We start from the raw sequence: 24,094 nt of genomic DNA on the forward strand, positions 1-24,094 counted from the left end.
ATGTGTATGCCTGACACTGCAGTACTGGTGATCATTTTCTTGTCCGTTCTGTCCCTTTCTGATGGAAGAAGTACCAAAAGCACTCAAAACATTTCAGCTTTATTTCCACTCATTTCACAGCTGAAGCACAGCACAGAGGTCACTTCACTGGGATCATGCAAAAATATAATAACCAAAACCACAATAACCTCACCTTTTAAAAAACAACGTTAATACGGCGTGGTGGGGAGATGGCAGCGTATGATCATTGTGGCTGTGCTGATGGCATTCTCCTCTCCCTTGTCTTCTATTCTGATCCCCCCCTAACTTCACCTTCTTCAGCTGAAACGCAGAAACAAAGGAGGACAGACACACGGCACTCCAACACCGCGCAGTTTTCACTGCTCCTATTAAACACACTGCGCAGGGCAAGCCCCTTCCCCTCTAACGCGATGTTCCCACTTCCCGAGGGCTGCTTTAGCCCTTTGCGAACGGCGATGGCTCCAGCGGCCTAGCGCGGCTGCCTGGGGCGGAGCGGGCCTCACAGCCGGCCCTCACCGGGCGGGTCCTTCCCCGGCACGTCCCGGTAGTTACCGAGCAGGTACGGAGCGGTCCCAGTAGTTACCGAGCAGGTACGGAGCGGACTCGTCCGGCTCGGTGCCACCAGAGACCGGCCCCAGGCCCGCCCGTGCGCTCTGCCCCGCGGTACCGGCGCCGCCTCAGGAGGGAGCGGAGCACGCGTGGGCTCTGCCGGATTCAAACGGACCAATACAATGCGCGGATGAGGGCGTGGGCGGGGCCGGCGCAGGCCAATGGGCGCTGAGGACACTGGGAGGTGCGGGCGGTGTTGGTGATTTCAAACCCCGCCGAGGAGCGGCTGGACACTCGCTGCGCCCGCCCCGCCGCGGCCCAGGTAAGAGCGGCCGGTCCCGGTAGATCTGCTACGGGCCGGCTTCCGTGTTCCGCTGCTGCCCAGGCCCGCAGGGAGCGGGTGAGCCTCTCGCCGCTGGGCCGCGACTTAACCTGGGGCCTGGGCGGAGGCGCGGTCTGAGCGGCGCTGACATCGCTCCGCAGTAGCCGCCCGCGCCCGGGGGCATCGCTTGCACCGCTGTTGGAACTGCGGTGAGGGCAGGGGCTGCGGCTGCTGGCGGTTGTGTGGCCGCGGCCTGCACCACGCGGCGTTGTGAAGGCCGGAGGAGCGCCGCAAGTCTAGGCCGCTAGTGCAGTGGGGGGTGTGGAGAGCAGCGGCCAGGGCTGCTCCGCCGTGGTCGCTTCTTTCGTGTCATCGCTATGGGCCTAGGCGCGGTTGGGAACCGTTGGGGCCTTGTCCGGGAGGTGCGTGGCAGGGTGGGCCCAGGGGCTGCGCAGGGAGCAGGGCTCGGCTCTGTCTGAGCGCTCCCCGAGGGAAACGGGGAGCTGGCATCTGTGTCCCGAGAGTGCGTTTCGGGAGGTTGCGCGCTGGGACAGCTTCCCCTGACCCGAGGAGGATGTTCCCTGAGGTGATTGTATCTGAACAGGAAGGGTAGGAGCTCATCTCCATTTCTACAGCTCTGTTGTTGGGCGCGCAGGTGTTAGTCCTGGATCTCCAGGGTCCCTCACTAGGAGGTGCTTCCTGTTGGATCTTCCCTAGTGTATGTGAAGAGTGAATGGGAATGCGGGTCCCATGTTGTTCCCATCTCAGTTTAATTTGATTTCGTTTCTGAGTCAGGGTCTTGTGATTCTTCTTAAGACAGTACCTTTCAGATTTGTGTGTAGGGGATTTCCCTTCTGAATTTGGATCTCTGTTAGTGAGAGACCCAAAGCCTTGTATAGGAGAGGGTTAGGAGCAGAACTTCTGTGCTGCAACAGCTGATCTGGACTCTATTTTAAAGTTAAACTAAGAATCACAAATTGATCTGCTACAGTTATCTACCCGATTTGTTGGGTGTGTATTGTCTGTCTCATTATTCTGCAGGCTTCCTTTTTTGCTGGCTTATGATTTTGAGTGTTGCAGCTTCCAGTACTTATGCCAAACTGTAGTGCTGTTGAAGTTGCCCCCTGCAGATAGAAGGGGATGAGTAGTTGTTGTTATGTTGGGCTACCAGCTACTTGTTTAGTACTTGGGTGTATCAGAGAAGGCATTGCTATAGGCTTTCAGTAAACACAGCAGTTGGTTTCAGACTGCAAAGGTGCATGTTTCCAGCTGTTGAAAGTCTCAAATATTAAAGTGCTTTAAAAGGCTACTCATAAAAGTCTATTATTCAAGGATCACTATAGGGCTAAGTCAGAAAGAGGAATGATTGATGCAAGTTTTCCCTTCCAGTTTTGGTTCTTGGGAGTCTCAAATCAGTTGAATGTACAGAAATTAGAACTGGGGTTAACTTTCTTGCTTCAGGCTTGGCCATTCTTTAAACTTTGCTGGTTTGGGAGTTTCCTCCATTTCAAATGTCCAGGTGTACCTTCTGTTTTTTTCTTCTCCCCCTTCAAGAGTTGCAATAGGGTTAAAGCAGCACCAAGAGTGCTATATTAAATAAGTATTAACAAGAAATGGCCTTTAAGTACAACAGATTCTAAACAAATTATTATAGATGTGTCGAAGTCAATTCTCAAGACCCGAAGCTGGGAATATTGACCAGGGAAAAAATGATTTGTAACACCTGTCCAAAAATAATTGAGACTTGGATTTTGGAAGCATATGGAACTGGAGTTGGGCAGCCTGCCTCACATCTGTACTGATGCCAGGCTTCTCACTTGATATTCTAACATAAACAAGTGAATACATAGTAATGGAACATGGTTCCTGATCCTTATAGGCCTATGAATTGTGTTTGGTGGAACTGAAATCCTCCTGGCTCTTGACCTTCCCCTGATAGGGGCCAGTTTTGTGATCTGGGCTGGTGCTGCTTTCGTACCTACTGTTAAACAGAAAGGTTTTACTCCTGTTTAACAGTCACCTTAGAAAACCTGAGTTCTAATGTAGTGGTAAAAGCTGTCTCTTGTGTGTATTTAGGTGATAAATTTATACCTGGAATTCACTCAGCATGTTGTAAGCTTTCAGTTGATCCTTTTGCCTTATTGGTACCCTGATTAGTTGTGTCATCTGCAAACTGTGACACCTCTGTTCGCCCCTTCTTATAGATCACTTATGAGCATCTTCAACAGTGCATACAATTAGAAGCTGCTCTGAATGCTTCTAGTAACTGTCTCTCAATCTGAAGTATCTGATTTGGAGCATTCTGGTGTATGGGACGTATGACTTGAAGGACCCTTGAGAGATGTAAATACTTGTAAACCTCCTAATTAGGGTTTTCAGAATCATGGTCAGTGACAGTCTGGTTCCTTTTCATCCCCTTCCCCTCTCTTCTCTGTTCCTGGGTACCAGCAGATGTTCTTTTCTGCTTTTTGAAACAAGGGTATGAACTTGTATTGCTAACTTATTTGTAAACTGATTAATGTAAATGGCTTCTGAAGTCTCTGCCAGAGTAGGATAGTGTTAAAGCCATTTGCATCTCCAACAGAATAGGTGGTTTCAAGGCCACATAGTCTTTAGACTGTGTGGTATTGCTGCTGTTGCTTTGTTGTAGCCTGTTCCAGTGGTTCATCTTTTAGTGGTGCCATTCTAAAGAGTGACATGGGAAAGCCTTGTATACCCTTGTTTCATTTAAGCATTGCCTTGCATCGAGCACCGTTGCTGTGGCTTGTTTGACTAACGAGTCTCTTGACCTGAGCAGTTGCACGTTGTTTGGAACTGTCTCTATGACAGCTCGGTTGCTGCCAGTGTTAAACGTTGGAAAGCAGAAGCTGATGTGTTTGTGCCTCGCTGTTGTGGGGGGAAGGCTGAGATGGTACAAGACGTAATTTGGACAATTACTCAGTGGGGAGCGTGGCTGGTGCTGCAGTGCTGGGAAGAGGCTTCTTTCTTCAGCTAGCTAAAAAGATGGCTGAAGAAACAGCTTTGCATCATACTTGATGCTCTTCTGTGCAGGAAGCTATTGACACCCAGTTTCCACCATACCAGCTCCTTCAATTGCTATTTTCACTGTAGAAAAGGCATCTTGGAATGCCAGGTGATGGCTACAGAGGTTGCTGATGAATCAGCTCTGCCGGAGCGCTGTCATTACACATCTTGCAGCAGAACATGAAATGCAATGGTGTGCTGCCAGGCTATTCATTCCCACTCCTTCGGAACGGACTGTTCTTCACGGCAGACCTCGTTCCTCCCTGCTCCCTTCAGCTGGGGGCTGTGGGACCATGGGCTCCGTGCTCGGGTATGACCGCAGCCACCTCTGTCACGGGAAGACTCGCTCCGAGGCCCGTGCGTGCTCGGGGATGACTCAGGAGAACGGGGCCCCGGCGGCCCCAGCCGCTCGCCGCCCACCGCAGCCCCTGCCCAGGACCCGCACCGCAGAGCACCGGCCCCGGGGTTGAGGGGGGAGCGCGGCGAGGCCCGGTCCGGTCCGGCCCTGCCCGCCTTTGTTTGGCCCCGGCGCGGGCCGGTTCCCCGCCCAGGTGCGGCCGCGGCGCCCCGAGCCCCGCCCGCCGGTGGGGAGGGGCTTGGCCCGGCCCGGCCCGCGGCTCCACGCCCGCTGTCGCCGCGGAGCCGGCCCGGAGCCGTCAGGGTGAGTGTCCGGCCCTCGGTCGGGGGCGGTGGGCACAGACAATGCGGGGCGGGCGGCCTGCTCCGCCGCTGCCCCGAGCCCCGGCCTGCTGCTGACACATAAGGGCTGCCGGTACCGCCGCCGGACAGGGAACCTCCTCTGCGGCGTGCGGGGGGGAGCAGGAGGGGGACGGGGACATCTGGGACTGCGGGCGGGGAGCCGGTGCGGAGCGAGGAAGGCGCTGGGGGTGGCGGGGGGGTATGTGTGTGCGCGGGGGAAGGGCCGTGTGGCTGTGCTGGAGGATGCTGCCCGTGGAGAAGGTGGGAGCTCGTGGTCGGTCCTGGAGCATGATGTCTCCGGGGGAGCTTTCTTTCATCAGCAGTTCAGGCTGTCCTTTTAAAGAACATCACATGAGCCTTTCCATGCCTGAGCTTTGTAAACACCTCGAGGGATGGGGGAGTTTGCAGCGAATAAGCACAGTCCCACTGGCATCTTTCACTCCAGTTGGTCACCCCTAGAATTATGTCTGTGCACGCAAACTTGCCTGTGGGTTGCCCTTTCTCTTTTGCCCCTCTCCACTCTGTAAGGCTGGCTTCCTTCCAGCCTGCCCATGCAGTAAGAAATAGCTGTAGCAGAAGGTCAGTTTAGTTTGCATTCTCTCTCACTTTTAGGTGCATAGAAAAGCACAGCCTCCATTACTTTCAGAAGCCATGGATTAAATGATTGATCTGGAAAAATATGTTGTATCCCCCTTACTAGCAACTTGCCATTTGTGCTGTTGTCACTGAACTGAGTTAGGACATATGAGTTAGAGCAGGCAAGAGTATATATTCTTTAATTCCATTTCACTGCTGCTGAAGCAGTAGGTTCACTGAGCTGCCATCTACTCTGCAACCTGCAAAACAATTCTTTTGGCATGCATTTCTCCTATTCCTTTATTCCAAGGTCTTCCTTTCTTTTCAAAAAGGAGTCCGTATCTTGCGGCTTCTGATTCACCTTTTCATTGAGGAACACCAGCCTTTAAAATCCTAAGAAGTTTTTATTCCCTAAGCAGCAAATAATCTTCTGTGGGTTTTTCAATCTCTTGTTCTTTTGTCTGGCATCAAAAGATATGTGGACTGGAGCTGGAAAGCACATTTGCAGCCTGACTGAAAGTTCTTGTGACTCTTCACTGCTTGAGCAGGTATCTGTAGTTCAGGATTGTTAGCTGGACTTCAGTTTCCTTTTTATTATGTGGGATTTATTAAATCAGTTGCATTATTTCACTGACTGTTTAGTCTGTCCTTCTCAGATTTGTGTGCTGTTCAAATACTTAGTGTATCCAGGTGGGGTTTAAAGTAGTTTAACTGTTATGATTACTTAACTCTTTCAACCTTTTTTTTTTTCTTCAGCTACTTTATATTGTATCTAGTGAGAAGGTTTTGCTGGCAAATACCAAAACCATGCTGGGCTAAACTTCAAAGCAAGTGAGACTTTATCTTTTCAGAGCCAAAGAGAAAATATGACCCAAAACTGCCATTAAACAAATTCTTTCTGCTAGGAAAATTATGGGCTGTGCTGACAGCAAACTGTTGTTGGCTTCATCTGAAATGTGACATACAGCTGTATGCTCTCCAAATATGTGCCCTACTGTATAGGAACATTTGAAACAGATTTCTCCTTTAGAAAGACCTGTCTTGTTTTCTAAGAACTTCTTCTTTTGAATAAAGCTTTTGGGAAGCTTTTGAAGTATCAAAATGCTTGATGCTGTTCTTGTATAACAGTGAGGTTCAATAGGTGGTAGTGGGGTAAAGTATCAGTATCAATATAAATCGGTATCAGTAAACATCTGTTTGTATCTTCTGGAGAACATGGCCTAAAAGCTGAAACTTCACAGTAAAATATAGTGCTGAGACATAAATGTACACTTCAACATAAAGCACATCTTGGGATGTTTACAATTAAAGGATTTTCTTTAGGAGTTCCCCATGCTATGAAGCTGTAAGGCTGATGCTATTCATTTCTTTAGAAGCTGAGTAGGAGCTGTTCAGAGCAATATGTGGTGAATCCAAACTTTCATGTATTGACACTTTCCTATAATCTTTTACTGAGTTGATAAATCTGTTTCCTAAACTTATATTTAGTAGGAAATTCTCACTATTACATTGAAAATTCTTGTGTTTGTGCTGGCTTGTAAGTATTTGCTGCTGTTGCTGCTTTTGCATGGTCTCCCTTTAAAAGATAACCTATTATTTCCTTGATGGTCTTCATTTCCTCACTGCTCCATAGTACAAGAACTTGTCCTGCCAAGAACTGTCAAGGGAGGATTTGTTATTCATCCCCACTGCAGATTGCTCAGCTGACTCGCTTTTACAAATGATGCATTGACCATGTTAATAACAAACCTCTCTCACTAAACTTATTTTAGTGGTCCAGTGACTTTTCTTGTCTTCTGGATTCTACAAAAATGAATATTGTTACTGAAATACTTAAATCTGATTGTCCGGAGTTGGGACAACAGGAAAGCCATGTAGGTCAAACACCTCAATGCTGAGAAGTCACTAGTAATAACAGAATTTAGCTGCATTATTGTGTAATGAGGCTACTTGCTGGTAGTTGTAACGGCTGAAGGTTTACATGTCTCTGCAGATAAGCTTTGACAAACCACAGCATTTTGTCCAATGTGGGATATTCTATGAACATACAGAACGCAGTGACTTAATTGAAAGGAGAAACAACAGTGTTTTATTCTGGTAAATGCAAGATGTAGGCAGAGTCAGTACAAGATTTTGGCATTAGGACAGGCGTGAGCAGTGATGAAGCTACAAGGAGGGGATGTTTAAGAAGCAGCTTTCCCTCTGTGACTATGGAATACTTTCTGATAGATTGCCTGTTCTAAGGGGATTTGTCAGTTACTGAGAGGGGGGAAATATAATTTTATCACTATTTTTAGATGTCAGGTTTGGCACAGAAGGCAACTTAACCCATTTTATAATTGAAGTAACCACTGCAGGTGTTAAGGACTAAAAATAGTAGGGGGTCTAATTTGACCAGACTTAAAAATGCATGAGGAAAACACTGCTTCATGATCATCTTGTCTGTATTCCCTATGTCTAATGTCCTGTTCTATGTCCTGTCCCCCAAGCTGAGTACACTGTGATGTTGGGAAGAGAAATACTAAATCATTTTCCTTTAGATTCTGTAATGCATCACTGGAATGTACAAGCCAGAGGCTGCACTTTGTAGCAATGAACTGTTGTATATGTGTAAGGGTGAAATACTTATAAATCAGGATCAACCTTGCAATGCACAAGCTGCCTTTTTAATGGAGTTGTTCCTGACTTAAGAATTTGAACTGCTGTTAGGATTGTAGTGAGGCAGTTGCTGACCTACAACAAGATTTTCCCTGGTGGAACAGATTTCTGGAGAGAATTGAGTTTCTTTTTGATGCGGAGTTCCCCACTGCTGCCAGTTTTCTAGAAGAATAGGGTATAGAGGGAGATGTTCTTAGTACAGGTGCCAGCACTCTTTATTCTGGTGTTTCTGCTGTTACTGTGTTAATGCTTGCTTTCTTTTTCTGTTTTCTTTGGAAATAACTATTGTCCTCATATTGATTCCGTATGCTTTCCTTAACAAAATTATATAGACAGGCTTGAATAGCTTGAACTACCTCCAAGTTTGTGAGCAAGATTCAGAACTACCTAATTTCCTGTTAATGAGCAGAACAATCCCTTCATTCTCAGCCCTTTATAGATTTAGGGGTTAACTAAGACTTCAGCTTTGGCACAATATGTGTTTGCTTTTGCTTAAAAAGCAGACTTCTCAGTTGTACTGTGCTGATGTCAAGAAAAAAAGATCCAAATTGCTGTTTGTGACAAAAGAAGGACAAACAATGTCTGGATACATTTGTTTATATGTGTGGTCACCTTCTAGCCTGACATTGACTTTTGCTTTGTTGCCGTTGGGCAAATTAGTCGGTTTATGCAGTTGTAGTGAGAACAGTATTAGGATCCAAATGAATTTATAAATATTGAAGGTAAAATTGGTGTGGCTTATTGTGGATGATGTGTTGGTGGCTTTTGGGAGTTCTGGAGTTGGGTTTTGATTGGGTTTTTTGTGTGTTTTAGGGCTGGGTTTTTATCATTATTTGGGTTGGGTTGTTGTTTAAGTATATTCTAACTAATCAAGGAAGGAATTAAAAAGATTGTCTTTCTTGTGGACTGCTGCTAGCATAATATTGGTCTTGAGATTTCTGTATGTTAGTGCTGTTGGTTGTATGTTGTGTATGAGCCTTCAGCTCACTAAAGGCTTTAGAGAATTGGCTTATATTGGCTTACACAAGTTAATTTATGCTACTACTTCCATGGGTTAATTCTGTGCAGGGAGACTGTGCATTAGGGGAAATAGTTTTTAGGTTAAGGTTTGCAGCTTTGCTGGCACAGGCTGAATTTGTATTAAGTCTATTCTGTTAGTATTGTGTATTTCTATACCTTTAGTGATTGTTGTATGTGCTGGGCAGTATTTACAATTTATGTCATGGTATGCTGCAATATGTTACTCCTTCTCTGGTTTGTTTTGTTTAAATGACATTGGGAGCCCTTATTGCTGTGGCTGCTGATTTTTGTTTTGCTGGTCTCCCTGCATCAGGCATATTCCCTTGTTATTCTCTGAGCAGTCAGTTGTACATTTTCATAGAATGGTTTGGGTTGGAAGGGACCTTAAAGCTCATCCAGCTCCAGCCCCTGCCATGGGCAGAGACACCTTCCACTAGAGCAGGTTGCTCCAAGCCCTGTCCAACCTGGCCTTGAACACTGCCAGGGATGGGGCAGCCACAGCTTCTCTGGGCACCCTGTGCCAGTGCCCCAGCACCCTCACAAGGAAGAACTTCTGCATAATGTCTAATCTCAATCTCCTGTCTGTCAGGTTAAAGCCATTCATTCCCTCTTGTCCTGTCCCTACAGGCTCGTGTCCAAAGCTCCTCTCCAGGTTTCCTGTAGCCCCTTTAGGCACTGGAAGCTGCTCTAAGGTCTCCCTGGAGCCTTCTCTTCTCCAGGCTGAACAAGCCCAGTTCTCTCAGCCTGTCTCTATATGAGAGCATCTTCATGGCCTCTGGACTTGCTCAGGCAGGTCCATGTCCCTCGTGTTGGGGGCTGCAGAAGTGAACACAGTACTGCAGGTGGGATCTCACCAGAGCAGAGTAGAGGGGGAGAATCACCTCCCTTGACCTCCTGGCCATGTTCATTGAGACTGAGGTCTCTTCTCATACCTTAACAGACAGTACTCCTATTTTAATAAAAATCAAAGGGGAAGAGGAGGAAAACACTTGGGAAGTTGACTGAGCAAGGACTTGAGCTCTGTGTGTGGTGAGAAATTGCTCTCTTGTTGACAGTTGCTGCTGCTGGCTACATGAGAATTAGGGCATAAAGCGGCCAGCTTGCAAAAAATGCGTTTTGTTCCTCCCTGTGCTGCTCATCTCAGCTGCAGTGTTTGTAGCTGTTAAAATGGCTGTACTCACACTGGCACCCGGTTATTCCATAACACTGATTCATGGCACCTGTTGCTGTGAAAGCACGTGTCAGTAAGAGTCAGTTTTCCAGTGTGGATGAGCACTCATTGCAGCTAAGCATCTTAATCGTGGTACATTCTTCCTCAAGCTTAAATGAGGTTATAACCTGAATGCCTTCTCTGCTGACTAAAACTTTCACACACTGAGACTTCTAGTGCCTGAAATACTACACATGGTTCTGCTCTGATCTTTATTGGCTTCTCGTGGCTTTCTAGGGCTAGCAAAGTAATGGTCTAGTTTGAATAGTCTGTATGTAAATACCGTTACAAGCTTGAGTTGCACTATAGCAGTAAGATTTGCTGTGGAATTGTGGTTTTGGTTTTTGCCTTTTTTAAGTAGAAGTATGTTTTGGGTAGCACTTGACATATTTTATTGTGTTCTAACTTGTCTCTGTCTCAACAGGAATTACTGTAATTAGGGAGAACCTGAATTACCATGGGGGACGACAGTGAGTGGATGAAACTGCCTATTGATCAGAAATGTGAACACAAGGTAGGAGATCTTGTCATTGCATTTGGCTTGCTGTTACATCTCTGCTGGAGTGACTCTGTGGTATTCCTCTAAGTACACCATAGGTGATCTCAACAGCTGCACAGCATGCATATAACAGATCTGAAACTGCATCAGCTCCATCCAACCTAGTGTCCAAATAACATTTATTAAGCAGAATATAACAGCATGGTAATCTGCATGGCGTAAGCTTGTCACTTGAAGATCAGTGCACTCATTCATGTGGAGAAATTAGTCATCTGTAGCTGAAACAATTGTTGGTCTCCCACCTACTCATCAGTGATTGTAAGAGCTCATGAAGAGCCCTGGGGAAGACTGGCATCTCTCTATCCAGATCATTCTTGGCGGGAGAAGAACGAGTCTTCTGTCTTGCTGCATGTCATTCATATAGTCATTGATATCTTGCAAATGCCAGCTTACTGAGCACACTTCCAACTATGATTGAAGAACTTTGTAAGATTGGTGAGCTAAGCTTATACTAACACAACAGTAAACCCATGATTTCTACTTCCAGCTGTGGAAAGCCAGATTAAATGGTTATGAAGAAGCCCTTAAGCTCTTCCAGAAGATAGATGACGAAAAGAGTCCTGAATGGTCCAAATATCTTGGATTGATAAAGAAATTTGTGACTGACTCCAATGCAGTGGCTCAGTTGAAAGGACTGGAAGCAGCACTTGCTTATATTGAAAATGCTCATGTAGCTGGGAAGTAAGTGCACTTAAACTATTATGGCAGCTTAATGTGCCTCTCTGAGAGAGACTGGAGATAAATAGTGCAGATGCCGCTAATAGTCACGATCTTTACTGTTGACAGCGGAACTTGCTTTCTAATGTAGACAACTTGTTGAATGACTTTTCTTCTAGGTGGCCTCCATGTCCATATTAACTTGTCAGAAATTGCTTAAAGTAATTCAAATAAAGGCAGTTGTGAAGACTTATGAAATGGTAAAGAATCAGTGATTTGGCTGTATAGATGCTGTGAACTGGGATCACTGTTCTTGTTAGATTAAAACTGTCCTTATGTGCAGAGAGCCTTTCTTCTAGGGAGATACTTATACAATTCATCCATAAACTAAAATACGGTTATGTTCATGTGGTGTTGTATCTACGTTAACCAGTATGAATCTTCACAGGATGTTTTTTAGTATTTCACTGTTGTCTAGCCCAGGAAATAGCTTGTACTTATCAAGGTGAAAAAAAGTGCCCTAATAGGCCAGAGTAGTGCTTTGATCCACTGACTTAGTGACCTGATGACAAGAGTTAGTCTGATTAAAAAACAAAACAAAACACTGAAGCTTTGCTTTAAAAGCAGACAACCTTCCAAACCTCTTAATTTAAAACTGGTGTAAAATGATTTAGTGGATTGGAAGCTTTGAAATACCTGTGAGATTCTGTGTTGGGGATATACACAATGTTATATGTTAACTAATACATGGAGCTCCAGGAATTTACATTTATTTGTGGACCTTAACTAGTGTATATTAATAAGTTTTTGAGAAGAAGTCTACTTTTCACTGTCTGTAGTCAAGTGTTAGGAACATGTTAACTGACTCTTGATCTGCAGAAATTCTTTTGATTAAACTAGAGACTGAGATCATCTTTTAAGAAAGGTTATTACCTTCAAAATTAACTTAGAATCTAGTCTCTATTACATGAGGACTTACTGAGTTTTAATCTGTTTTGGGCGTGTTGTGTGCTTTTGTCTGTGCATAATGGTGTAGAACACCTAATTCTCTTAAATGTTCTGAAACTAACACTTCCTCATCTTCCAGGACAACAGGAGAAGTAGCGTCTGGAGTTGTAAATAAAGTGTTCAATCAGCCGAAAGCCAGAGCAAAAGAGCTGGGTCTAGATATATGTCTAATGTATATAGAAATTGAGAAAGGGGAGGCTGTACAAGAAGAATTACTAAAGGGTCTGGACAACAAGAACCCAAAAATCATAGTAGCATGTATAGAGACACTGAGGAAAGCACTAAGGTAAGCTTTCAGTTTTCAGTTCCTAGGTGGCTTTTGTCTGTCTTTTTCCTTTTTCCCTCAACCCAGCAGTATGCAGAGTCTAATTTGCTGCTTTAGTCTTTAACAGGCCGTTGTTGTTGTTGAATAGGATGTATCTTTATTGAATTGATACTTTCTGACCACAACAGTTGAGCATCATGGGGTTTGTTAGATGTGAGGGATGTCTTTGTTGTACAAGCCTCATCTGGATCACTTTAATCTGTGGCAACTGTTTACAGTGGACCCCTGAAAGAAGGGCAGGATTAGTGTGTCTTGTTCCAGGCTGTGGATCTTCTTTTCTGAATATGTGAAATAAACTCACTGATTAACTAAAATGTAGCATTTCCCAAAAAAAAAAAACCAAACCATTTTCTAAAATAAAACCAAACCCCAACACTGTTTTTTTTCATGGATGGGAGCATCTTCAGTTGATCTTCAAAAATGGGAAAAGCTCACTGCACAGTAAGCTTCAATTTTCCATATAATTATTACCTTATTCAAAACAAAAGCTTATAGTACTCTGTAAAAATCAAATCCAATTTAATTAAGATGGGATAGTTGGTTTCAAGATTAGGTTTGGAACATATTTTGGTTCTGTTCCTCTTCAAATATGTTTCCCGCGTTTGGGTTGAGTGAAAAATTCTGGGGTTTTATTAAATTCTTGTATTTGGCGCATTTATGATTCATTGTCCATTGTTTTGTTGTCTTGTTTTTAAGAAAACATAATTTTGATGATAATGTACAGAACGCTTTAAATGAAGTAGTTCATGTGAAAACTCTATAATATAGATGGAAAGTGTCTTATTCTGGGATTCTATAGACACCTTCCTGAGGCATATGTATAGATGGCTCTTGTTAAACTAATTGTTTCAAGCTTCTGTAATAGAAGTCAAAGCATTTGCCTTAGCACCTTACCTGTGCTTCTAAGTGAAACTACTGTCCCACATTTAAGAGTATATTTTAGCTATTTTAAATTGCTTTATCTAGTCAAATGTCCTTTTAACAGCACAGTATAATTAGGAACCTGCATAACCTTCCTCAAGCTCTTTCAACCAACCACACCTATAAAATGTGCTACATTGGCCTATTTCTTTTAATATGTACTATTCTATTGTCTTTGAGATGACAAGATCAAATTCTTTCCTGGAGACTTAACCTTCATCTTCTGCTTCTGATCTGTGTTGCCTAAGTTTGTCTTGTACTTTGAAGGAGTTTCTGCACTGATAACGTTTAGCTATGTTGTACCTTGGTGGGTAGCTGGAGTGTGATGGGTTTAGCTTCAAGTGTTTATCTTGTGCTGGAGTTTGGGGGTTTTTAATTGCTTTATTAATTATATAATATTATCTATAAGAGATATATGCCATATGAATTAGATAGTATCTATAGTATTATCTATAATGTAACATTATAATAAGAGAATTTACATAGGCAATTTTCCCAGTGTGCTCTTTCTTGAGTCATGGTAGAAGAATAAAAATCTTGGGCAACTCATTTGTTCATATTCTGCATAGAAACTGTGTTTCAGAGACCCATTTTGCAGGTTTTAATACTTGGTACTTCTCAAAGTGGGCTTGGCTATAAAATATGTAAAACTTGAGAAGTGAGATGTTTTAGTTCTTGAGCAGTCATTTTCACTAGCTCTATTATGTGGTACTTGATTAGAGGGAAGAAAATGATTGGAAAGGTTAATTAAGAACTCTCAAGGAAAACAAATGCTTCTGAATAAAAAATAATGGCTTTTGCATTGATTTAAAGTATGCTTTAAGAACTCTATCAGTTTACTAAGAATATGAAAAGAAAGTTCTTTTGTTCTCATTCAGCACTGCTTGAAAAAGCAGACTTATAGGGTACTAAGCACACCAAGCTGTAGAATCTGCTGACAGGGAAGGGTGACTGGCTGGGAAACTTGTGTGTCCTTTCAACAGCACATAGTTCAACACGTGTGCTTTCTGTGAGGATGACCCAGGCTCACTATAATTATCTGGTCCAACAAGTGGGAAAGTGACTAATGCTTTTACTGCAGCTTGTCTCCAGGGACAGACAAAGGAGATTCTATTCTGATTTTAAAATAAAGTAGGTCACACAAGCGTTGGTCTAAGGACACTTTCTTTTTCCCTTTCTTTTTTCCTCTCTCCCTGGTTTAAGAATCAAATTGGATTAAGTGCTTTGAAGTAATTTCAGAGGCCTGATTTTGTAATTCCAGGCTGGGTGTGGAGGGTAATTATGGTAGAGCAAATATTCCTTAGATTTTATAGTAGCTTCCTAGTTAACAGAAAATGATTTAAGTCCATTACATGATCCCTGAACATGCACTGGAAGCATTTCATAGGTTATTACCTGTGGATCACTTGCTGGTTCCTACTGGCCACTCATGCTATTCCATGTTTTTCACTTTCAGTGAATTTGGTTCAAAAATCATCTCACTGAAGCCAATTATTAAAGTATTGCCAAAATTGTTTGAGTCTCGGGAAAAGGCTGTTCGAGATGAAGCCAAGCTCCTTGCTGTGGAGATCTACCGCTGGATAAGGGATGCTCTGAGACCTCCACTGCAGAACATAAACTCTGTTCAGGTAGGCAGAAAGTACTTCTGTATCTAGATGTTTGAGAACACTTCCATGAGCCCCCCCGATACTGTGCAGTTGAGCATTGTTATAATCAAAACTGGAATTCTTCAGTGACAGCAACATTATTGTTCAGCTTCCTGTAACTTCGCCTAAAATGTCCTTCTTTCTTTTTTGTAAAGAAATAATGACTATGTTTTGTTGCTCTGAATATATGTAAAGTTGGGAGGGAAGCATCATATTGAACTGAGGGGATTTGAGAAGTGGAATGGTATTTCATGGAGACCTAAGCCAAGGGCAGTTACCCCTATAAAAGACACCTGCACTGAAATTCCTCAAGTTCACCATTTTCTTTCTCAGTTTTCTTGTTTCTTGAAGTTTTTCTTTTACTCTGCATAGCCGTTCAGGCTTGTTCTGGTGGTGCTCAGGATGTGACTGCTCCACTTCAGGAAGTGGCATTACATTATGGTAGATAGCTATGCTATTGACTCATAGAACTGATTAGGTTGGAAAAGACCTTTAAGATCAACAAGTCCAATTGTTACCCCAGCCAAGGCCACCACTGAACCATGTTACTGAGGGCATCATCTACATGGGTTTTGAGGACTTCCAGGGATGGTGATTCTACCACTTCCTGTGCAGCCTGTTCCAATGCCTGATTGCTCTCTCTGTGAAGAAATTTCTCCTAATGTCCAATCTAAATCTATTGGAGATGGAACACTTATTTTAAAACTATAAATTATTTATGCATCTTTCCCTCCTATCCACTTCAGTTAATCATGTTCAAGTGGAAAGCAGAAATCTGTGTCATCCAAGGCAGCACAGCATGTTTGTTGTGCCTTGGTTTCAGCATGGCTGTAACAAAAAGATCTTCTTTCCTGCTCAGCCGTTTTTATTTTGAAGTTTCTACAGAGGGGACACCATTCTGGCTTTACAATTTGTTTTTATGTAAATGCTTAGCATTGATACATTTATTGATGTTATGTGGACCTACTTGATCAAAAGCTACAGTGAGTATGAGGGGGAAGTCGCTTCAGTGACAGAAAAAAGAACTTGAAAGACACTGTTATCTTGGCTTTGAAATAGGAAAGCTCCATTGCTTTCCATGAAGTGTTGCTTGTCTTGTGTATACAGAATGTTTTTGATAACAATGCTTTTCCCTTTTTTTCAGCTAAAAGAACTGGAAGAAGAGTGGGTCAAAGTGTCATCAGCTGCTCCTAAGCAGACCAGGTTCCTGCGTTCCCAACAGGAGCTGAAAGCAAAGTTTGAGCAGCAGCAGGCAGCTGGGGGAGATGCAGATGGAGGTAAATTAATTCATTGCTGAACTCTATTGGAAGGTTTATCACTGGTGTATTGTTTGTGAGGGAACCCATTAAATTTATTTTACCTTGTCCAATAGAATGTGTCCCTGCCCATTGCAGGGGGTTGGGACTAGATGATCATTTCCAACTCAAACTGTTCTATGGTTCTGTAAAGTGCTATGAAAGCGTATCTGTCTTTTGGAGTAACAAAAATCACAACTGATAACACTTAAACAATGAGGCTTAGGTGGTGCTGTAGTCAAAAGTTCTTTTGTCACTGTGCTTATCTCTTTCTCTCTTCTGATTGCAGGAGGTGATGATGAGGAAGAGGCAGTACCACAAGTAGACGCGTATGAGTTGCTTGAAGCTGTAGAAATTCTTTCCAAGCTTCCCAAAGACTTCTATGAGAAAATAGTAAGCATAAAATTAAATATTCCCAGTGAATTCTATGACATTTGAAGCTGATGGGTCCTAAGACCTGTTGGCATTCTGCAGTGTATGCTTTACTGCTACATGGATAATAACAGACTGTGTAAATAAAATATAGACTATCATAAAGTCTCAAAATTTGATTTACTAGCAAGAAAGCTGTAATTTTAAGGAGCTGAGATGCCCTGGAAAGGACTGTATTTCATATTTCATTGCAGTTATTGACGTTGAACTGTAGGGAGACTTTGGGTTTCTTAGTATAGAATTATGTTTTAAAATCTGTGGTTTGTGGCATGTAGGCTTCTCTAGAACTGTTTGCATTTATAAATGAATGAAAGTTGCATTTATAAATGAATGGAAATTGTTTGCTCTGCAGGAAGCAAAGAAGTGGCAGGAAAGGAAAGAAGCTCTAGAAGCTGTTGAGCTGCTGGTGAAAAATCCCAAATTGGAATCAGGAGACTATGCAGACTTGGTGAAAGTTCTCAAAAAGGTGAGAAATCCCAGAGTGCACATAGGATTTAATATTCTTTTGTAATTTATTTGTATCATACTTTAAAACTTGCAGTTGAGTTAATACTCATAAGTAGAAAATGACTAGTTGGAACAGTGGTGGAATATCTATGGCCCACTGATTATTCTAAGACATCCTTCCTAGTCTCTGAAACCTGGATTTTCAGTCTCTTAATGTTGTTGTTTTGGGGTTTTTGCCTCCTCAGGTTGTTGGGAAGGATACAAATGTTATGCTGGTTGCTTTGGCTGCCAAATGCCTTGCTGGACTAGCCACTGGTCTCCGAAAGAAATTTGGACAGTATGCAGGGCATGTAAGTAAGAGTATGTACTTTTTTTCCTGTTTTTATTGATGCTGGACACCTTTTTCTTTTCCCTGTCAAACGTTGGTGTTTATCAAAGGTATTCTTTGTACAGTTCAGAATACTTACCTACCCCTTTAATGAAGCAAGCAGTGAAATATCTGCCAAGATCTCTTGCAGCTTAAGGTTAGAAGGTTCTTGTTTATCCACGTTAAGCAACATGAAGCTTATTATTGCAATAAATCTTCTGTACTAAGACAACTCTAGATCTCAAACATGAGATTACTCATCAAACGAACTGTATTTACATTACCTCATCCTGGATAGAGAAATGCATTTGTAGGCCACAGTGGGGAAAAAAAATAGCTTTAGAGCCAGAGTTGTACTTAGCAGCTCCATGATGGATGGGTTGGGTTGGTTGGGTTCTTTTGAATGTTGGAGGAGGGTTGTTGATGAGTGTTTGGTTTGATTGTCTGGAGTTGGGGGTGTTTTTGCTGCTTTAAATAACTAAACTAATGAGTTGGGTTTTTTTGGTACCAGAATGTTCTGGTGATGTAGATCAGTGCTCTGTTCTTCTTTGTTACTTATCTCTTACCAACAGCTGATTATCAGGGAATACATGGGGAAGCTTGACCAGTCTCTATAAAGAACTGCAACTAATTAAAAGTTCCCTTTATCTCACTTGTTTCTTAAGCCTCTGTTGGTGTATTCTTTAAGCTGCTGAATCACGTTTTTCTTGTGATAAGCAAAAGTGAAGAGCTTAGAGACAAAGCAAACTGGTGTGTCTGGCTGCTGGTAGTGTTGTGTTTTGTGGTGAATTGGGCAGCTAATGACTGTCACTGCTGTTCAGGAGACTTGAATGTTTTGAACTTGTGAACAGCAGTTTGGACAAAGTCTCTTTCATTCTGTGAGCTGTCTGTAGTTGGAAGCATTCTTAACCATCTTTTTATACTTCATTTGTGTTTGAAAGGTTAACCCTCTTAGCTCCAGTGTTAGCACAGAAAAAGCCAAGCTTTTGAAGTAACGGTATAGCTCCATGGTTGCCAAGCAAATAGCATTGAGAGGATGATTTTTCAGTACTGAAACAGCAGCTGTGTTGCATAATCTCACTAGTTTTTACCACTTCACTTGGTTTGTTTGCTGTATTTATTTACTGGTGAGGAAAACGCAGGCTCCTCCTAAGAGCAAGCATTTGAAGTGTTATAAAACAGAACTGCTTCTAGAATTGTGGGGTTATTCTAAACCCTATTAAATACAGGAGAGTAATGTTAGTCTGCAGTTTGTTAATACAAGAGTAATGAAATCAAGCATAGAATCATACTACTCACTGTAACTGAGTTCATGTGGCCCAACTTCACCTCTGCTGACAGCCTTTGGAGCCTTGGACTTATTTTTCTTCCTTCTCTCACATAGGACATGGCTTCTAACTTCCATGTTAAAAAACCCCACTCATTCTAGCTGTCAATATTTTCCAAAACACACTTAATGATTTTAAATATCTCTTTCCTCTGACTTGTTCTTTGTAGGCTTTAGGGCATCTAGCACCTGCAGTAGCATATATGAGGGTCTGTATGGTGGTGCTCTGCATTAATTGAAGGGGTGTTTAGTGCTAAAGCTTGTGTGAACAAGGAATTTACAAGTTGTGGCCCAACAAAGGTTACCAGCTGAGCCTAAGTCACTGTGTGTCACAAGCAGTTGGGATCGCACAGTTAGCTTCTGGATATGTGTGGAAAAAGCTGTTTTGTATTATGCAAGAGCTTTCACTTCTGTAGGTATCAGGCTACTTCCAAACTGACCTGCATTAGGTTTATGAAAACGTTGACAACAGCCTGTTTTCCGCAGTTAAAAGCTCTGCATGCTCCTGGCTCACTGACAGAACTTTGTACTGTTAAAAAGCCCATACTGAAATGGAGCTGCAAATATTACTGCCACATGAGAATGTCTGCTGATTATTTTACCTTTATTTTATTGGCTGAGCAGCTAGATTGGGTATAAATTGCTGGAAAATTCCAGTGTGGCAGAGTTCAGTGTCAGCTGTGCTTTTTCAAGGCAATATATCTGAAACATACTGCTCCAGGGAGCACAGAGGTGCTTTAGAGCCATGGTCTTGTCAGCTGTGGGTTATAGAGACACAGAATAATTAGGGTTGGAAAGGACCTTAAGATCATCCAGTTCCAACCCCCCTGCCATGGGCAGGGACACCTCACACTAAACCATATCACCCAAGGCTCTGTCTAACCTGGCCTTGAACACTGCCAGGGATGGAGCATTCACAACCTCCCTGGGCAACCCATTCCAGTGCCTCACCACCCTCACAGTAAAGAATTTCTTCCTTATATCCAATCTAAACCTCTACTGTTTAAGTTTCAACCCATTACCCCTTGTCCTGTCACTACAGTCCCTAATGAAGAGTCCCTCCCCAGCATCCCTGTAGGCCCCCTTCAGATACTGGAAGGCTGCTATGAGGTCTCCACGCAGCCTTCTCTTCTCCAGGCTGAACAGCCCCAACTTTCTCAGCCTGTCTTCATAGAGGAGGTGCTCCAGTCCCCTGATCATCCTCATGGCCTCCTCTGGACTTGTTCCAACAGTTCCATGTCCTTTTTATGTTGAGAACACCAGAACTGCACACAATGCTCCAGGTGAGGTCTCACGAGAGCAGAGTAGAGGGGCAGGATCACCTCCTTTGATTTGCTGGTCATGCTCCTTTTGATGCAGCCCAGGATACGGTTGCTTTCTGGGCTGCAAGCACACACTGAAGCCGGCTCATGTTCATTTTCTCACTGACCAACACCCCCAAGTCCTTCTCTGCAGGGCTGCTCTGAATCTCTTCTCTGCCCAAGCTGTAGCTGTGCCTGGGATTGCTCCGACCCAGGTGTAGGACCTTGCAATCCCAGGTACAGCTATAGGGCTGCATCAAAAGGATGGTCAAATGAGGGCTTCTTAGTGAACCATGCTGAGTGCTGTCAGGAAACTGGGGAAGAAGGAACAGGTTATATACTTTCTTGGATTTTTACAGTATGATTTCTCCTTTACTGCTCTGTGTTCCAGACCAGTAGAACCAGAGTGTTCATTTGGAATGCTGTGAACTTGTATATCTTCCTTTTGTTTAGCTTGGCTATGAAATTGCTCAAAAATCTATGTTTTTAGTAGATTGGCTGGAATGAATCTAATACTGGAGATCAGCTAAAATAAACCATTTCATATTGCTGTTGTGCCCTCCTGGAGGGTGCAGCAGTGATACCTGCATCATTTGCTTCTCTGCAAAATACCAGGTAGCAGATTATCAGGTTTCCCAGTTACATTAGTTAAGAGTGGATTGACTTTTTTACCTTTTCCATAGGTTGTTCCAACAATCTTGGAGAAATTTAAAGAGAAGAAGCCTCAGGTAGTGCAGGCACTGCAAGAGGCCATTGATGCAATCTTTCTTACAGTAAGTAATAGTGACAATTCCCCTTTCTTCGTTGTCTGAGAACTGGTTTCTGGGGTTTTTTTTCTTACTTTACTGAAATTATCTTTATCCAACCCTGCAGACCACATTGCAGAACATAAGTGAAGATGTGTTGGCAGTGATGGACAACAAAAACCCAACAATTAAGCAACAAACATCCCTTTTCATTGCTAGAAGCTTCCGCCACTGCACACCTTCTACGCTGCCAAAAAGCTTGTTAAAACCTTTCTGTGCTGCACTTCTCAAGGTAAAGCAGGAGGAGTTGGTACTTTTGTCATTGATTCAAGCAGTGATGCTGTGTAGCATTGGATTCTGGGACAAAGACCTTTCTGGTGATCCAAGGACTAAAGAGTTCTTGTGTAGTGTGTAGCCATCAGTCAGTTTTGACTGCGGATGAAGACAAGATGCATGGGAACGGTTTAGTCTCTTTAGTTGGCTTCTCTGAAACTGAAGGTTCTCCAATTATTGTAATAGATTAAGGCAGTAATTTGCAACTATTAAACTTCTGGGTACTGTGCCACTCCTTGCAGACATTTCTAGCAAGCTATTGCTGGAATGCTGCACATCTTCTGCCATGAATAAAAGAGCCATCATTGATTCCTATACTACCATTATTTTAAAGCATTTATCAGTGTGAACAATAAAATGAATACTTTTTTTCCTCATTGCAAATAGCCATTTCCTTGTTATGGGAAGTATCCCTAGCTTCAAAAATAAAGATTTGAACAGGGTTGCAGAACTTTGAACTCCTTGTGAACTTTAATAGTGTGTCAGTATGTATTAAAGCTTGAATGGTCACTCTTACGCTGTAAAAGATCCAAAGATGAGAATCTGGCTGTATCTGAGAAATAGTAGATTTCATCAGTACATAGGAAAATAGAAGTGAAAACCAACCTTTTCTGCAGTGGATTATTTTGTAGATATTGGCCTTAAAAAAGGGAGGGGATCTATCTAGAAGTTTGATTTAAGAATCTGTTTAGGTATGAGTTGAAGTCATATCATAAGAGCTGTCTTTCTTTGCAGCATATCAATGATTCTGCTCCTGAAGTAAGAGATGCTGGGTTTGAAGCATTAGGCACTGCCTTGAAAGTGGCTGGAGAGAAAGCTGTGAATCCTTTTCTAGCAGATGTAGACAAACTAAAGCTTGAACGGGTAAGTTTCTTATAAATGTTGTGACTAATGCTCCCATTATCCATTTAAGGTGCATGTTAGGCTAGAGAAGACTAAAGAGAGTGCTGCAGCTGATGACTTTGAGCACAGGGGTTTGAAAATTTCTTTACTTTGAAGTTACTGATGTTACAGGGAATCTGAAAATCTCTATTTCTTGTGAGATTATCAAGAATCTCTTGACTTCCACTACCTAAAATGCATTAGTCTGCTAACATTGCACCTTTTCATTCTTACATAAAGAATCTGGTTCCAAGGCTGAATTATCCATGAGGTGGATTGTGAGGTTTGGTTTGGGTGTGTTTTGGGGGGTTTCTTTTGGGTTTTGTTGGTTGTGGGGTTTTGCTTGCTTTTGAACACTTTCTCTGCGTGAAACTAAGTTTAGGGTTTTAAGGCACAGCCATGTGGTCTAATTCTATATTACTAGACAGGATTTGCTATTAAAGCCTTACTTTCCAACCACAGAGTTTTTGTGCTTTTGCACGTGCTGATAGGTTTGTTGACTGAATTATGATTTTTGTAATGGAACTTGCAAAGAACTAGTCTTTAGAGCATCTGTAAGTATTGGGGGGTCAATGCTTTCTGTGTGTATAAATGCACTTCATTTTTAATTAGGAAAGTGATTCTAGTAACACAATGATGACTGATGCTATTGACTGTTTAACAAAAACAGGATAACAAATATTAAGTAAATGGCTGCTCTGGAGAGAACATGAACAGTTAAGTTTGAAACATTGCTGTTGAAAGAGAACTGTACATCCAATGGTGGTAGCTAAATAGCTTTTCCCTTTTCCCCCCCTTCCTTTTTCCCTTTTTCCTTTGTAATTGCTTGTCAGATTAAAGAATGTGCTGAGAAAGTAGAACTGGTTTATGGGAAAAAAGCAGGAGGAGCTGCTGAGAAAAAAGAAGGCAGGCCTGTTAGTGGAAAGACCCCTGCTCTTTCAGGGTCTGGTGGAGATAAAGAAACAAAAGATGCAGCAACCAAACCAGGACCACAGAAAAAAGCACCTGCTGTGAAGGTAAGAGATTGCCAAGAGATTGTCTGACAATCACAGTTGTCTGTTACTTATCAATGATCAAAGGTGGCCTGTTGAACGTCTCCTTTCACTGAGGAGTTGCTGTCATTCTGTAGGAGTAGGTGAGCCCAACAATAGAAAGAATCTGGGACTTTCCAAGAATATATACTTGATGAAATCACAGTTTTTAATGATACAAACTGTTTTGTTATGTCTTAATGCCAGATTTTTATATCAAAGTAGTGAGGGACCAAAGGAAGCTCCAGTTTTCAGAGGACCTGTAGATATGTTAGTGTGCTCTGTGGCAATAGTAGTACTTGGTTGAAGTGAATGTCTCTTATTTTAGCTAGCAAGGTTACTACTTGTGTTGAGCATTCTCTTCGGTGTTGTTTGTAGTTTGTTACCATAAATAATTAGAAACATTAGCCTGTATTACTTTCAAATGATTATTTGCATTTGTAAAATATACCTAAATAGCACTGTAGATCATCTCTAATGCCCTGTTTCTCCAGGTGGGAAACCTGGAAGTAAATAGTGGATCTTATTTTCTTCATCTATTGATACTGGTAGCCCTGAAGAGAGATACCAGTTGCAAGCTTAATATTGAATCAGTATCCATAGGAGAATATATAAATGACTTAATTACTTTCTGAACCTTCACAAATAAGTTCTTTCCCTTTTTGTCTTTCATTGTCTTGTGTGTCCCTGTGCTATATGTGCTTTATAAAACCTAGTAGTCTGAAAGCAACATATGAA

General features: G+C 42.6%; 1 protein-coding gene across 1 annotated transcript in view; it reads left to right on the top strand.

The window, feature by feature from the left end:
- Positions 1-829: 829 nt before the first annotated feature.
- Positions 830-24,094, top strand: part of CKAP5 (cytoskeleton associated protein 5) — a 49,323-nt gene continuing 26,058 nt past the window's right edge. The window contains exons 1-13 of the mRNA XM_034062336.1: positions 830-892; positions 10,504-10,593; positions 11,126-11,319; positions 12,383-12,589; positions 15,006-15,177; positions 16,340-16,472; positions 16,780-16,883; positions 17,275-17,388; positions 17,615-17,719; positions 21,048-21,137; positions 21,238-21,402; positions 22,179-22,307; positions 23,159-23,341. Coding sequence (XP_033918227.1) covers positions 10,537-10,593; positions 11,126-11,319; positions 12,383-12,589; positions 15,006-15,177; positions 16,340-16,472; positions 16,780-16,883; positions 17,275-17,388; positions 17,615-17,719; positions 21,048-21,137; positions 21,238-21,402; positions 22,179-22,307; positions 23,159-23,341 — 1,653 coding nt within the window. The 5' untranslated portion in view covers positions 830-892; positions 10,504-10,536. The remainder of the gene's footprint in view (positions 893-10,503; positions 10,594-11,125; positions 11,320-12,382; positions 12,590-15,005; positions 15,178-16,339; positions 16,473-16,779; positions 16,884-17,274; positions 17,389-17,614; positions 17,720-21,047; positions 21,138-21,237; positions 21,403-22,178; positions 22,308-23,158; positions 23,342-24,094) is intronic.

Source organism: Melopsittacus undulatus, chromosome 4 (genome assembly GCF_012275295.1).
Source record: "Melopsittacus undulatus isolate bMelUnd1 chromosome 4, bMelUnd1.mat.Z, whole genome shotgun sequence".
NCBI classification, from domain to species: Eukaryota; Metazoa; Chordata; class Aves; order Psittaciformes; family Psittaculidae; genus Melopsittacus; species Melopsittacus undulatus.